We start from the raw sequence: 15,708 nt of genomic DNA on the forward strand, positions 1-15,708 counted from the left end.
ACTCTCAAAGAATTTGATTAAAAATTCTCTTTAATTAAAAATCAATTAATTTATTTTAACATTAAAATATGACTCTATAAATTAATAAATAAAGTTTTTTAATTTCTTTATTTAAACAAAGCATTTTTATTGATTAATTTATTTACAACTATAATATTAATTTATTAATCAAAAGATAAAGTGTTAATTTAACTCTTTTAATATCTTTATACATACAAACATAAACATCAATTAATTAATTACTCGAAAGTACTAATAATTAATTATATTAAACTCAATTACAATCAACACTTAATAATAAATTAATAATCAGATTAACCAACACATTAAAACATAAAACCCAACTTAACACACACAGACACATACCACAAACCAAAAATATCGACTTATTGCCTAAGTGGCGAACCTATAAGGCTAACATTTCACAACTAACAACGCTCTAAGCCGAGCAAGGATAAGGTAACATTGACAGACCTTAAGTTCAACATAATCCAACATTAAATGCCACATAAATCAATGAATAACTAGCATAACCTTGACATTACCATAGAAAGCCAAAAATATAAAGTTCACAAGCAAATAGTACAATACCGAATCATATTCATAATAAGCATCAACTCCTAAGCACATAATAATTTAGTGACAAAACACACATTTTACTCAATACTTTACACATGCATACTCATCCACATCACTGGGAAGTGCACATCACAAGGCTACATGAGCATCTCCATTCTTGATCATAGATAATATGCATAACCAGCATCTACATGCATGGTCTCAGAACAAAGTACATAATCATATATATCCAGTGCTTCCATGCCTCAAACATCTCATTCAAGGGCTTGATGGTGCTAGGATACACACACGGTGGGGAGACCTTCCATACAAGACCCTCGTGACCATCCTTTGCTTGTGTAAGGTGGTTAGCCTCTAAGAGATAGTCACCACACATAGGTAGGTAGTGGATCCTAGCTGCATCACAGCCTCACATACGCCCTTCCTCAAGGTTCCCTATGTCTGCTTCATCATATACACTCAACCAAGACCATCTCATATGGCCTTGGAGAGGAATCACATTACAATACAAGACCAATATTCAAAAATAATAAAGATAAACTAGTTTAGCCACCAAGATACGAAGGATAAAGAAAAATGAATCATCAATTTTAACAGTAAGACAAGAAATATCCATGGAATCACAACACTGAGTCAAATATGTAAAAGATCATATGATCGTGGCTAAACCTTCATAGTCAAGCATAAACAAAATTCGTTGGCCACATAAGAAAGAAATGAAAAAGACATCAAAATTGCACATCTCAACACTATGTGACTACGAATAGCCACCTCACGAGGAAGGAGGGAGCAACATCCAACTATCACAATAGCTCATCATGTGGTGTGACATAGTCACACTACCCACATGGCATGGTAGTGTGCACCTCGACATCACCCCACATCGTGTCATCACGTGGCATGACCCTACCCCAAACAAAACTGGTAGGCCGCATGGCGATGTCTACTACATCTCGCATTGTGTCTCAACATGGCATGGCAATACTCCAAGCGGAGAAAGCACGCAATGGACGTATCCCGCATGGAAGTGTATCTCACAGAAAAGGCACGCGCAGGTCACACCTTGCATAGCGACATACCTCTCAGGATACTCATCATAAGTCAGAGGTATACATGGCTAGGGTCCACCCATATGCTTATCGACGCAATAACAATCGAGCAACCATGGGTTCCCCTCTACACGTGCAAGTGTCTCCCTATCGCTCTGCATCATGTAAGAATACATAACATACATATGTGCCTTCACAAAAGTGTGTATGTGGCATCGTGCTCTCAAGCTCGGTTCGCTACCATCAACAACACGACATCATCACCTACCACTACGTCAGAACATCAATGGGGTGTGGCATCATATCTATTACATCATGTCGAAACACGTGTAGGTACATAATCAAACTCAACATGGGTAATAAATCTCCCTCGACATGCTGGACCTCAAACTATACATATACATAAAACACATGGTCTCACTTGGGTTATCCTGGCAGTCCCTCTCACCCTAAACCCCGGCCCCCAAGTAGCGACACATGTCATCACATAGTCCCAGTGGGTTATCCTAGTGGTCCTTCTCACCTTCGACCTCGGCCCCAACTGGCAACTCATGTGGAAATAACATACCTTTCATGAAGACAAGGTAAATGATCCTCCAAGACATACTGTCACTATGCTCAAGAACTGCCATCAATATGCTCAAGAACTATGGGGATTAGGCTAGCACATATGAACCATACAAGTTGGTTCATCAAAAGGGGAAGCATTGAGTACACCTTTTCAATATAGTTTTCTTATATATATATATATTCTCAAATTAGAGAAGATAAGGTCACTTTGCGATATATATATATATATATATATTCTCAAATTAGAGAAGATAAGGTCACTTTGCATCGTCATTATTCGTATGTTGATCCATACTATTCGAGGAACGATGACTTCTACTACTACCCCTTCACATACTGACTTATCAACTACCTATAGGTTGGCACTTAGTAGGGTAACAAACATGCAAACAACACATAGATAGTATGGCATTCCCATACCCATAAGCAAACATATCCTCCATGGTTAATTACTTCACCATCCCATGGGCACACAAAGCAAGCATTGGTTTCTCACAACACACAACATAAGCACTGGTTTCTCACAACACACAACATAAGTACTGGTACTAGTGTATTCACATTTACAGGGAGTACTTTTCAATAACATTATCATCAACTCAAAGAAAGATCTTCATTACTTTCCCACATGAATAACTATATAGAATTTATTCCCAAATACAAGTACCCCAATTTCATTAAAATTCCCTTTAAAGTACATAACACTAATCAAACATCCGCATAAGGGTTTCAGCAACATCCAAGGAATTTCCATCAAATAATAACATGTCATATATTTATCCGTTGTACTAGATCTCTCAAATGGGCACATTCTTTCCAAATTCCATTCACGAGAAAATGGTAACACCATTGCCTTTCATATTTCTTATCAACTGCAACATTCATATTTCATCAACAGCATATAGATCCTTTCAAGGTTTAAGCCAACCATTACCCAAGTCAATAAGAGCATGAAAGAATGATTCAAGTTTCACATACACACTTTTTTAAATGTCATCCAAAAAATGACATTCCATCCAATAATTTATATTAAAAGGATCATGAATACAATACAAGAACTTGTTTTCCCAACACAAGATTTATTCTAATCAAACAATTCTCATTACATATACTAGTCTACTTATATTCCCAAGTAGCATATTCATTAATAAAACATCTAGACAAAGAGAAGAGGAAAAGAGAGAGCTATCATTCTAACGAATAATGTGTACATACTAAATCAAGTAAGGCCATACATGGATAACTAAATTCTCTAAGTACACAATCTTTGTTGAACAATGCAACCACTACCACATGATATATAGTTACATTTTGCTAAGGAACACAAATAAACTATTCCATGAGATTTCCAAGATTTAATAAACATAACTTAAAAACTTAGGAACATACAACAAGACGAGTTCTATACAAACAAGATTTTATACATACAAGATCCCATTCACAAAATAAGCAATATTGCTAATTGGTACAAAATACATCATAAAGCGTCATCCTTTTATTGCATGTCAAGGTAGGGAAAGAAGGGAAAGAAAGGTAATACTCATACAACATATATATCATTTAATTTCTTCACCTAGGTGTAAAGCTTAATCTAAAGAAGATACATGCAAATTCCCATGCACACCCACACTTCTTCTAACTAGTCATAAGGAAAACAATACATCACCCTAACATGGTAAGCCTAATCATGTAAATAGCATTTTCAATAAAGAAGTTCTTACAATTTCATTCAAATCTATAAACATGTCCATTCATCATATCAATAGTATCTTTTACATCCAAATCTATGCTAGAAACCTTTATGTAGTTCAAATCAAATCATTAATTACTAATATTAAAGAAGTATACCCAAAGAATTGGTACACACAAAGTTAGACACTTTAATTTAGGGAAAAGAAAGAGAATATTAAGTAAAATGTTATTTCACTAACATACATCAAGGAAGACAAGAACACAGTTAATGACTTACTACGACAACACACCATACAAGACTAAGGGTAAAACACTTGACCAAAGATCCCAGTGTTGCAACTTGGCTCTGATACCAAATGTAATGTCCACTTTTACTCAAGCGAACATCACTAAAAAGTAGCAATTTTTTTTTTTAAAACATTCACATATTACAACATTAATAAAAGATTATGATTATACACACTATAACATAATGAATTTTGATTTAAGAAACACTCAACTAACAAACCTGTCACCTCATACCTGAGATTTCTCTTCCCGGTACCGCACATGTCTCGACCAATCGCACGTTCCTCCGAACGCATTCCTGGAAATGATACTTGCAGGTGAAGCCTCAAGTTCCAGCACCTAGCAACACTCAGGTAATTAAAAAGAAAGAACACTCCTCCTAACCTTCATCCAAAACATTTTTAAAATTTTCCTTCTGAGAACTTTCTTCCCCAAAAATCCAGACAAGAAAAGCAACTCCTATTATGGAAATTTTCCAGAATATAAATGGGTTTTCCCCAAAATCCATCTCGAGAAATAGAAATTTCCCCAAGACTCACACATGTACAGAAGATCCCAAAAAGCATGCCATTTTAGAAAACTCTCAAAGAATTTGATTAACAATTCTCTTAAATTAAAAATCAATTTATTTATTTTAACATTAAAATATGACTATATAAATTAATAAATATATTTTTTAAATTTCTTTATTAAAACAAAGCATTTTTATTGATTAACTTATTTACAACTATAATATTAATTTATTAATCAAAAGGTAAAGTGTTAATTTAACTCTTTTAATATCTTTATACATACAAACATAAACATCAATTAATTAATTACTCGAAAGTACTAATAATTAATTATATTAAACTCAATTACAATCAACACTTAATAATAAATTAATAATTAAATTAACCAACACATTAAAACATAAAACCCAACTTAACACACACAGACTCATACCACAAACTAGAAATATCGACTTACTGCCTAAGTGGCGAACCTATAAGGCTAACATTTGACAACTAACAAGGCTCTAAGCTGAGCGAGGATAAGGTAACATTGACGGACCTTAAGTTCAACATAATCCAACATTAAATGCCACATAAATCAATGAATAACTAGCATAACCATGACATTACCATAGAAAGCCAAAAATATAAAGTTCACAAGCAAATAGTACATTACCGAATCATATTTATAATAAGCATCAAGTCCTAAACTAACAACACATCCTCAATTACCCATATTCCTAACTATATTGAATAGCATTTAGTATCGAATACATCTATTGATAACATTATAGCCGAATGGAGGGAACAACAGAGGGAACAACGTTTGCAGTGGGAAATTTGAAATCGAGAAATGGAGGGAACAGCGATGTTGGTTCCTTTGGTTCTGATTCCACTGCAGCTCAAGGACAAGCATCTGATGATGAGGATGGAAGGTAGGATGGGGACCCACAAACATGGGACCCTCCTCCCGACCCTGAAAACTTAAAAGATTCTCAAGATTCAAGCCCCGAAGTGGTGAAAATTGACTCAGAAAATATCAAGGAGGGGCGAATACCTAAACCCTAGAATAGTCTCTTCGCAAGACAAGCATCTGGTAAACCGACTGGTAAATCTTCTTTCCCCTTTGTGAAGGATATATCAGATAATAGAACAAGTAAAATTGCGATTGAGATTCCTGATTTAGTTATTGATCATAGCATCTCTTTAATGACTCTTTCTCTGGTGGGGAAATTTGTTGGACCTCAACCTAATATTGAGGATGTTAGGTCCTTTGTTAAGAGAAAATGGAGAATGAAAGGACAGGTTGAAGTCTCTGCCCTGCCTAGAGGTTTTTTTGTGTTCTCTTTCTCATGTGGGGAAGATTTGGAAGTGGTGTTAAGTGGTGGCCCCTGGATGTTTGGTAAATCCTCTCTTTCTGTTAGAAAATTGTCCCCTAATATGGAACTCAATGATTTTTTCTTTGAATTTGCTCCGGTGTGGGTTAGGTTGCCTGGGCTGCCATTGGAATACCGGGTGGAGGATGTTTTCTCAGGAATCGCTATCTCCTATGGGGAGCTTGTTGCGATAGACCCAATGACAACAGCTCGCAAGAGATTGGTGTATGCGCGCATCTGCGTCAACATATCACAGAATATGGACCTCCCAAGTACTATTGACATAAAATCCAAACTTGGGTTATGGGAACAAGCTATTGAATTTGAATCTCTCCCATTTGTGTGCTTCTCTTGCAAAAAAGCAAGTCACTGGGCTAAGTCTTGCCCCAGCCACCCTAAAAGGCCTGTGATGAAAGAAAAAAATATTCACAAACCGGTTTGGAAAGAAAATAATAATAACAAAGACTGCAACAAGTTAGAAGAAAAAAGTGGAAACTTGGTGAATATACCAGAACACCTGAAAGCAGATAGCACTGACCCTCCTAAAGACCCCCCCCCTGAAGGGGAATAAAAAGAATGAAACCAAGGAGTTTGAGATCAAAATAGGCAATACCTTTGAGGCTCTACAGTCACAGGCGAAGGAGAATGAAATTAGTGAAGACACACTTGAAGATGGTGAGATTGAGGATATCGCTGACTTTCATCCTGAGGATCTTCATGAGCCAAAAAAAAAAAGATGAACCCTGTTTAGAGGAAGAGATTCAAGAACATGAAATAAAACTGGGAAGGAGTAACAAGTTTGGGTCGCCGCAAGCAAACTTAAATGCCTTATTCCAGAATATAGAAGTCGATATGACCACTTCATCCCAGAAAAGAGAAGATCTATGGAGCAACATGCAAGATGAATCTAGAGCAAAACAACAAGAAGAAAACACAACAGGAAATGGAAAGAAAATTAAAACCAAGAAGGTAGGAGGCCCTAATGGAGTAAAAACCAGAACCAGATCTAAGGCTGATTTTGGGGCCTCAAGATCCCCACCGGGATGCAAAACTATGAAATGGCATAGGGACTAGGAGAGTAAGCAAAATATAGCTGATGGAAGGCAACGAACTATCAAGGAATCATGCCCTCAAGCTTCCAAATGAAAGTAATATCTTGGAACATCAGAGGCCTAAATGGTCTCAATAAACAGGATATATTAAGGAACCTCATTCGAGATCAAAATCCGGATATTATCCTAGTTCAGGAAACCAAAATGAGTAAAGAGAAAGTGGAGAAATTAAAGTTTTTCAAAAATGGAGGGGTTTGTGGCAGTAGCTCGAATGGAGCCTCAGGAGGGGTTGCTATATTCTGGAATAAAAGCACTACCTCTGGAGATATGATTGATGTTGATGGCAATATTTTATCCCTAAAAGCTAAAATCATCTTTGATGGTAAGGAATTTGTTATCACTAATATCTATGCCCCTAACTCCAAATCTGCCAGAAGTAAATTCTGGAATAAAGTTCAGCATAAAAGGAAAAAATTTCCTCTGTACAGCTGGGTTGTGATGGGAGATTTCAATACTTCTCTGCAAGACATTGAAAAATTTGGAGGTAGTCAAGCTCAACCAGACAGCAGATCTGACCTGATGGACTTTATTAATGACAATGCTCTCATTGATTTGGATCTCAACGAGGCTTCCTACACTTGGTCTAACCGAAAAGATGGTGAAGATCTCATCCAGGTAAGACTTGATAGATCCCTTCTCTCTAATGATTGGATTCTTTCTCATAGATGCTCCCTTTCTGTTATTAATAGAATTGGGTTAGATCATTATCCCATCTCTTTTGTTGCTGAGAATTTTAAGAATAATCAGAGATTCCCTTTTCGTTTCGAAAAGATGTGGACCTCCCACACTAATCTTGAAAAATCTATTGCTAACTAGTGGAATCTTGATGTTAATGGAACTGTCACGTATAAAGTTGCCAAAAAACTTAAAAACATCAAAACCAACATTAAGACCTGGAACAAGAAGGTCTTTGGTGATATCTTTGATTCAAAGAAAAAATTAAAGGAGGAACTGGACCAGATACAAAATTCAATCCGGAAAGAAGGCTACAAAAAGTATTCCAAAGCCATGGAAGATGAGGTTCTATTCAATATCCACAACATTATTTCTAGGGAAGAAATCTATTGGAGGTAGAGATCTAGGGCTATATGATTGAAGGCAGGGGACAGAAACACTATATTTTTCCACATGACTTCTCTAAAACATAAGGCCGCAAATAGAATCACTAGACTGACTATTGAAAACAACACTCTGCTTAATAAGGATGAAATCAGGGATGAAGTTGTCAGATTCTTCAAGTAGCTCCTTTCTAGTAACAAGGACATTGATCAGACCCATCAACTCAATTTGGTTAATATTATTCCTAAGGTCATTAACCCTATTCAGAATAAGACCCTTACTGCCATCCCGTCTGCTGGAGAAATCAAAAAAGTTGTCTTCTCGTTTCAAGGGGATAAAGCTTCGGGTCCTGACGGCTTCCCTATGTTTTTCTTCCAAGAGTTCTGGCATATTGTGGGGGGAGACACGGTTAATGCGGTCAGAGAATTTTTTGGATCTAGAAGAATCCTTAAGGAACTTAATTCCACTTTTATAGCCTTAATCCCCAAAAGTTGTTGGGGCGGACTCTATGGGAAAATTTAGACCAATTAGCCTATGCAACTCTTTCTACAAAATTATATCCAAAGTTTTGACCACTAGAATTTTGGCGGTGCTTCCCTTCATCATATATGAGGAGCAGAAAGGTTTTGTTCCTGGTAGGCAGATTCTGGACTCAATCATTCTTGTTAATGAGAACATTCATTCCCTCAGTGCTGCTAAAAAAGAAGGTTTCTTGATAAAGCTGGATCTGGCAAAGGCTTATGATAGAGTTGAGTGGGATGTTCTCTTTAAAATCATGAGGGCTTTTGGTTTTGATGATAAGGTTATCAAAATAATCAGAGAACTGATCACTACTCCTATATTTTCTATACTGATTAATGGATCTCCTACAAACTTTTTTAAAACTTCAAGACGACTAAGACAAGGAGATCCCATATCTCCTATCCTTTTTACCATATTGGCTGAAAGTATGAGCAGATTGAGTCATAAGTTGAAACAAAGCAAAACTATCAAAGGTCTTCAACCTTCCTCTGCTAATGTTTTTTGCACTCATCAACAGTTTGTTGATGACACTATCCTCATGGGATATTCTTCAGTCAAGGAGGTTGATGCCTTCAAAACAGCTCTTAACTCCTATGCTTTGGCTACTGGTCAGCAAGTCAATTGGGACAAATCGGCTATGTACTTCCTCAATACTCCGGTCACAAGACAACAGAAAATTGCTAACATTATTGGGTGTAAAGTGGAAATGCTCCCTTCCACCTATCTGGGCCTTCCTTTAGGGTTAGCTCCCCCAAATTCCTTCTAGAATATGCTTATTGATAAAACTAATAAAAGACTTGCTGGATGGAAAGGCTCAATGTTATCTCAGGCTGGGAAAATGCAGCTCCTTCAAACTACTCTTCAAAATCTCCCTGTTTATGCCTATTTGGTATTCTGACTAAATTTGTTGAAGCTATGGAAAGAATCCAAAAGAGATTTTTATGGTCAGGAGTGGAAGAAAAAAAAAGAATACTTTTGGTTGCCTGGGACAAAGTGTGTAGACCAAAGAACAAAGGAGGGCTGGGGATTAAAAGCTATAAAAACCTTTAACAAAGCTCTCCTTGCTAAACAGTTATGGAGAGCCTATGACACTAAGAAAGATTGGAATCAAATTTGGTTTGACAAATACATTCAGAATCAGACTATCCAAGGGATCCTTAACTCTGAAGATATCCCTGTTGGATCCTTCATCTGGAATAGTATTACCAAATCCATAAAAGTGGCAAAAGCTGGGGCTGGATGGGTCCTTGGAAAAGGTGACATAATAAGGTTTTAAGAAGACCCCTGGATGAAGAATGAAGCCCTTTATGATCAAAACAATAGTCAAATTATTGAAGACTGTAAAAGGAGGTTTGGGCTTATGGTATATGACTATTGGAAGGAGGATAAGTGGGTTAGGCTTGATGACCTTCATTCTGGATTTTCCTCTCTCCAGGAGTTGTTGTCCTTTTCCCCTAACAAAGGCTATGATGATGTTTTCTTCTGGAAAAGTGATCCTAAAGGTGAATTTACGGTTGCTTCTGCCTATAAAAACACCTTCTCTCAAACCAGCAATCCCATTTGGAGTAAAGTTTGGAACAACATTCTGATCCCTAAAGTCAACATTTTCTTTTGGCTTGCATCTCATAATAGCACCCTTACTCTTGACAATTTAATCCGAAGGGGTTTCAAATTCCCTAATAGATGTGAGTTTTGCCAGAAGGAGGGGGAATCAGTTGATCACCTATTTTTCCACTGCTCCTTTACCTAGGATATTTGGTGCAAAATGTGAGAAAAATGGAAAATTAACTGGGTCATGAACAAGAGCATTAAGGATATCATCTGGCAATGGAATTTTCCAACCAAATGCCAAATCATCAAGAACCTTTGGTCTTTGACCCTCCCCATGAAATGCTGGGGCATTTGGAAAGAAAGGAATAATAAGATATTTAGGGAAGTTAAGTGTAATACTTAGGTGGTCTTTGAAAAAATATGCAAGGCTATAAAGGAGAACATCAACATTCTTCACAAGAATAATCAGCAATGGTCTACTATAGATATGAAAGATATAGAAAAAGACATCCTTACTGAATGGAACCTAATGCATAAGGTCTATAGATCGGAAAATAAGAAGAAGAGAGATAACATTGTATGGAGGTTTCCTGATTATGACTGGATAAAGGTTAATTTTGATGGGGCGGCTAAAGGGAACCCTGGAAAGGCTGGTGGAAGAGGAGTTATTAGAAATGCTCAAGGAATTTGCATTGTTGCTTTTGCTTCTCCTTTTGGGACCCAAAATAACCATGTGGCTGAAGCTCTGGCAATGCTAAAGAGCCTCCAGCTAGCTCAGGAATTCAAATTCAAAAAAATTTGGATCGAAGGAGACTCTTTAAACATCATACAAGCCCTCAAAGGTACTAGTTCTGTTTCCTAGAATATTACCAATTTAATTAAAAATGCTAAAGATATTCTAAATAACTATGTTAGCATTAGTATAACTCATACCTTTAGAGAGGACAATAAGGTTGCGGATATCCTAGCCAATGAAGGGGTCAATTTGGAGAAGGATGTCAAATACATTGGAGAAACTCACATCAAACGGGAGATTAAAGAGCAATTATACTTTGATCGCATCAATGGATCAAGTTAATCTCATGATTTATTTCTGGGGAACGAGTTCCAAGGACAGATTTTGGGGGCGGATTAACTGTCAGATTATGAGTGTTTCTCGGCATCATAACCAAGATCATATGTGTGCGAAAGATTATAGTAATAATAGCTGGGTTTGTGTGGACATGAGTAGCAACTTCAAAACTATGAAAGAATCTTTACATGGGGAATCCAGAAATAACAAGTTTTTAGAGTTTTATCCGCGGATTGAGAACTGTAGCAGAGGGTATCTTTACTTGGAGATCAGAATGGGCGGTAACCTAAACAGGAACGAGCCTCCAGGTTGCGAGAATTGGAAGAGCGAAAGAAAGGTTTGGAGAAGGCTCCACAGACACGGCTTCACTGATTATATGGAAAAGCTTCATGGTAGCAAAAACTGTGTGTCTTACGGTTTCGCTAAAAGCTGGAGTAACAACAGAGCCACCCTGTTTGGGGAGATTTGGCAAATCGATGAAAACTTGATTGCAGAGGTCACAGGACTCAAGATGGAGGGGACTAAATTCTACAGGGATCGGAAGTATGCAGCTGAGGCCTTCAAAAATTTCTCGAAGACGGAGGATGAGAAGGTCAACCTTGCGAAGAAGGACAACATATCCTACTACACCCCCCAGCAGGTAAAGCCTTTCTGGCAAAAAGTTCTTAGGGCTTTAATGGAATATTTGACTGTGGATGGCAGATTTACAAAAATTTATAGCTATCATTTCGCTATCCTAAACCATTTCCGTCATGGGGCTAAAATATCCTTGCCCTTCTATTTAGCATCCTCTCTAAATGAGAGCCTTGTCGACTATGCTAAAAAGCCTAGTTCCTATCATTTAGCTCACCAGGGACTCATTCTACTTATATATGAACATATTAAGGATAAGGCTAGGGCAACCAAGGATGATCCTTTGATCATCAACGCTCATATATCTGAGAAATGCAAAGACTCTGATTCGAATGGGGATCAACCTAGCACCCCTACCCATAAAAAAAGGAAAGTCGAAACAGAGTATGAAGAAAAGGAGGTGCATTGTGATGAAGAAGAGGGAAAGGATAAGGACACTGATACTGAAATGGAGCTAAACAAGGATGTGAACTATGGTGAAGGGGAGGAAGGGGGTAATTCTGAGAAACCTCACTCCAACCCTAAGGGTTCGGAAAGCGAGAATGAGGCTCTGAATCCTAAGGAGGGTGACAACCCTAATGCTGAGGAGACTGAACATAGCAAGAACTCTGTGGATACCATCCTAGACACCGCCCGCAACTACACCCTTGAATTCTTCAATTTCCAGAAATGGGTTGTTGAAAACATCACCAGTATGCAGGGTAAGCAAAGGGAGCTGGAAGATAAGATCAATAAGTTGATTAAGATGTCTGACTCTGGGAAACAGAACGAGGATATGGAAAACAGTGAAGCGGAGGAGGAAATGGAAATGGAGGACTAGCTGGAGAAAGATCTGATAAAAGGCGACTTGAAACATTTGGAGGACGTTATTAAAACTATGAAAGAATAGGTGGAGGAGGAAAAAGACAACGTCAACACCCGGATTGCCCGTAATGAGAAAGCATTGAAAAGCCTTATGAACCACAGCCTCCAGGACCTTAAAGTTTCTTCGTAGAATATGAATGCGCTGGTGGATCATCTAGAAAAGAAAAACCAGGAGAAGAACTTGGTAATTATAGAAGATGCTCCAACTTCCAGCCCAACCCACCAGAACCCTAGGCGCAAAACTAGGCAGACTACTGCTGAGAAGGACACGAAAATGAAAAAGAGTTAGATTGGACAGGAAAACAACGACCTGAGGGAAGCGGCCAAGGCAATGATGCTCTTGGTATAGAATGCTGAGGAAACTATGAAGAGTTTTTAATTTTCTTGTAATGCTGGGCTTGGGGTCAATTTCTTGCTGGCCTCTTGCTATCCTTTTCTCTGCTGCTAGTTTTTTTTGCTGGTCTTTTGCAGCTGTCTTGTTTTGTTTCATTCTTGAATATCTTTCGAATGTAATTGGGTTTCGGGTCCCTTAAAACCTGTTTTTACTTAATAAAAAACATTATAGCAAAGGCATAATATCACAATACCTCCTTATTTGTAGCCAGCCTAGAGGGGCATTACAAGGCATCAATCAAAGATGGCACCATTATTGCAGGTGTAAATCGACTTGATCAAAAACCTCATCATTACCATTGTTGCAAGTGCATATCGACCATATCTGAAACATCACCACCATCATTATTGCGAGTATACATATTGAGATCCGAAATAGCAACATATTGCTACAAGCAATATTAACATCATATATCCACATTGCATATATTTAAGGATTGTAATCAGAAATAACAATTCATTGCTATAGGCGATTGGAAGATAAAATAGCATATTTTCCATTGTCAAATCAAAGAAGGCTAACATCAAGATCATCCTTGCATTATTGTATCAGTTTATATGAGATATAGCAGTAATCAACATTCAATATACATATATTATTCTTTGAATAATATTAAGAATAATATTATCATTTATTTATAAATCTTATCAGTTGCATATTTTACACATTTAAAGTGGTATCATAAATCATTATTCAAAGTGATATTTGAGACTTAAAAGGAAAGAAGTCTCTTGCTATTGATCTTTGCAAGTTAATTGTCCCTATTTCATAAGTTATAAAATAAGGAGACATTACAAGTGGTATCAAAGAATTGCATTTTGTAATTATATTGCATTGTTCCTTAAACGTGGCGTTACATGCTATACCATTTATATCAGATATGTGATAACAATTTTTTTAACTCTTTCAATATTTACATAGTGCACAATTTGTATGCCAATAAAAAAGATTCGGTATATCTCCAAATAGGAAGGTAATTTATTGAATCTGCTAGATTATTTGACGTCAATCATCAACTATATAACTTGGCAAATGCCATAATTAATGGTTACCCACTAAGTTTTAATTCCTTTCTCTACAATTTTTTTCCATCCGCAATACATTATGCTGTGTTCTCATTTGATTATCCCTTGCAAAAGCAAATAATTTTCAAACACAATACTGTCAATCCCTTGACCACAGATAGCCTTTACGCCCACGGTCTAGCTCAAATAAATCATCGTTGAACATTTTTTTAGCTCTTACTGCAAGAAGTTAATATAAAGTTTAAAGCACATTAATCTTTCTTATTTTACTTCTCTTCGGCATCAACAAGAGGGAGTCGGGGAATGTGGGCAGGGAGAACATGTCATTTTGACCTCAAAGCAGAAAGCCAGCAACCTATAAGGTTTTTTGGTATAGGTTACATCCAGGAGGCAGGAACCCGTATGATGAGTATGCTACTCTAGATAAATGCTTCCATTACTGCAATGAGTTGGTTCATGGTTAACATTTTCCAGAAATATTTTTTTACCTAAATGCTAAACCTTCTCTTAATTGGAGAAAACCTACCTGTTAAATGGTTTCCAAAAGACTTACACCTGATGGGGAATCTTTGTGCATTACATCGATTATCTATTGTTTCATTGTCAAATGTTACAGCTCTTCCCACATGTACTCTCCTCTCCGAAAATGGAATACTTTCAATATCCTCAAAAGCTGCTTCTCTCTGATGAAATCCTCTTTGCTCCTCAAGTAAATGCTTGTTTATATCAGGATCTTGTTTGTTTCCTTTCTGCCAACGAACGAATCCTCCCTCATGTGCATGTCTGTTCACGGCAGTATCGGTTCCCCCTACTCTAATATATGGTACATTTTCTATATCCAAGCCATCAGCAAATTCTGCCTGATTGGAATGTGCATCATTTAAAACATGAAAATGAGTGTATGGCCCTACACCTGCACACATGCACCACATTTGTCAATATATCTGTTAAGACCATCCGAGTTTCTCTGAAAGAACATGAGTTAATTACTGAAGATTAAAACAAAAATCCAGCAAGTTTATATGTATCCAAACAGAGTATAATTTATTGTACTTGTTTTATTTCATTTCAATCTTGATATCAAGGCAATCAAGAAGAAAACATTTAGTTGATTTCAAATTTGCCCCGTGCAACAAGCAGAAAACCAAGCTCAAACCTCTGAACTAGGAAATCCTGGTCACACACAACTTCTATTATCAATTGTGCAAAAAAAAAATCTAAGAAGACTATATTAGTATATAGCACAAATTTCCCGGAAAACAAGCCTGAAACTTATGGGTCCTGCTAGAATAGAATTATCAGTCAATTGCCTTGAATCGCAGCAACAGATACCAACATGTATCAGGTTCTACACAAACATTAAACCAATTAACTTTGAAATTTTAATTTCTCAGGTAAACAACCTCACAAAAAAAACATTAAACAAAG

At 37.0% G+C, this 15,708-nt stretch overlaps 1 protein-coding gene across 9 annotated transcripts in view; it reads right to left on the minus strand.

The window, feature by feature from the left end:
• Positions 1–14,054: 14,054 nt before the first annotated feature.
• Positions 14,055–15,708, minus strand: part of LOC131070469 (lipid phosphate phosphatase 2) — a 167,979-nt gene continuing 166,325 nt past the window's right edge. For 8 of the 9 annotated variants that reach the window (XM_058006041.2, XM_058006033.2, XM_059218380.1 and 5 more), the window contains one exon: positions 14,055–15,193. In XM_058006041.2, coding sequence (XP_057862024.2) covers positions 14,769–15,193 — 425 coding nt within the window. In that variant the 3' untranslated portion in view covers positions 14,055–14,768. The remainder of the gene's footprint in view (positions 15,194–15,708) is intronic. The other variant, XM_058006036.2, reaches the window with a different exon arrangement.

This window comes from Cryptomeria japonica, chromosome 3 (assembly GCF_030272615.1).
Source record: "Cryptomeria japonica chromosome 3, Sugi_1.0, whole genome shotgun sequence".
Classification (NCBI taxonomy): Eukaryota; Viridiplantae; Streptophyta; class Pinopsida; order Cupressales; family Cupressaceae; genus Cryptomeria; species Cryptomeria japonica.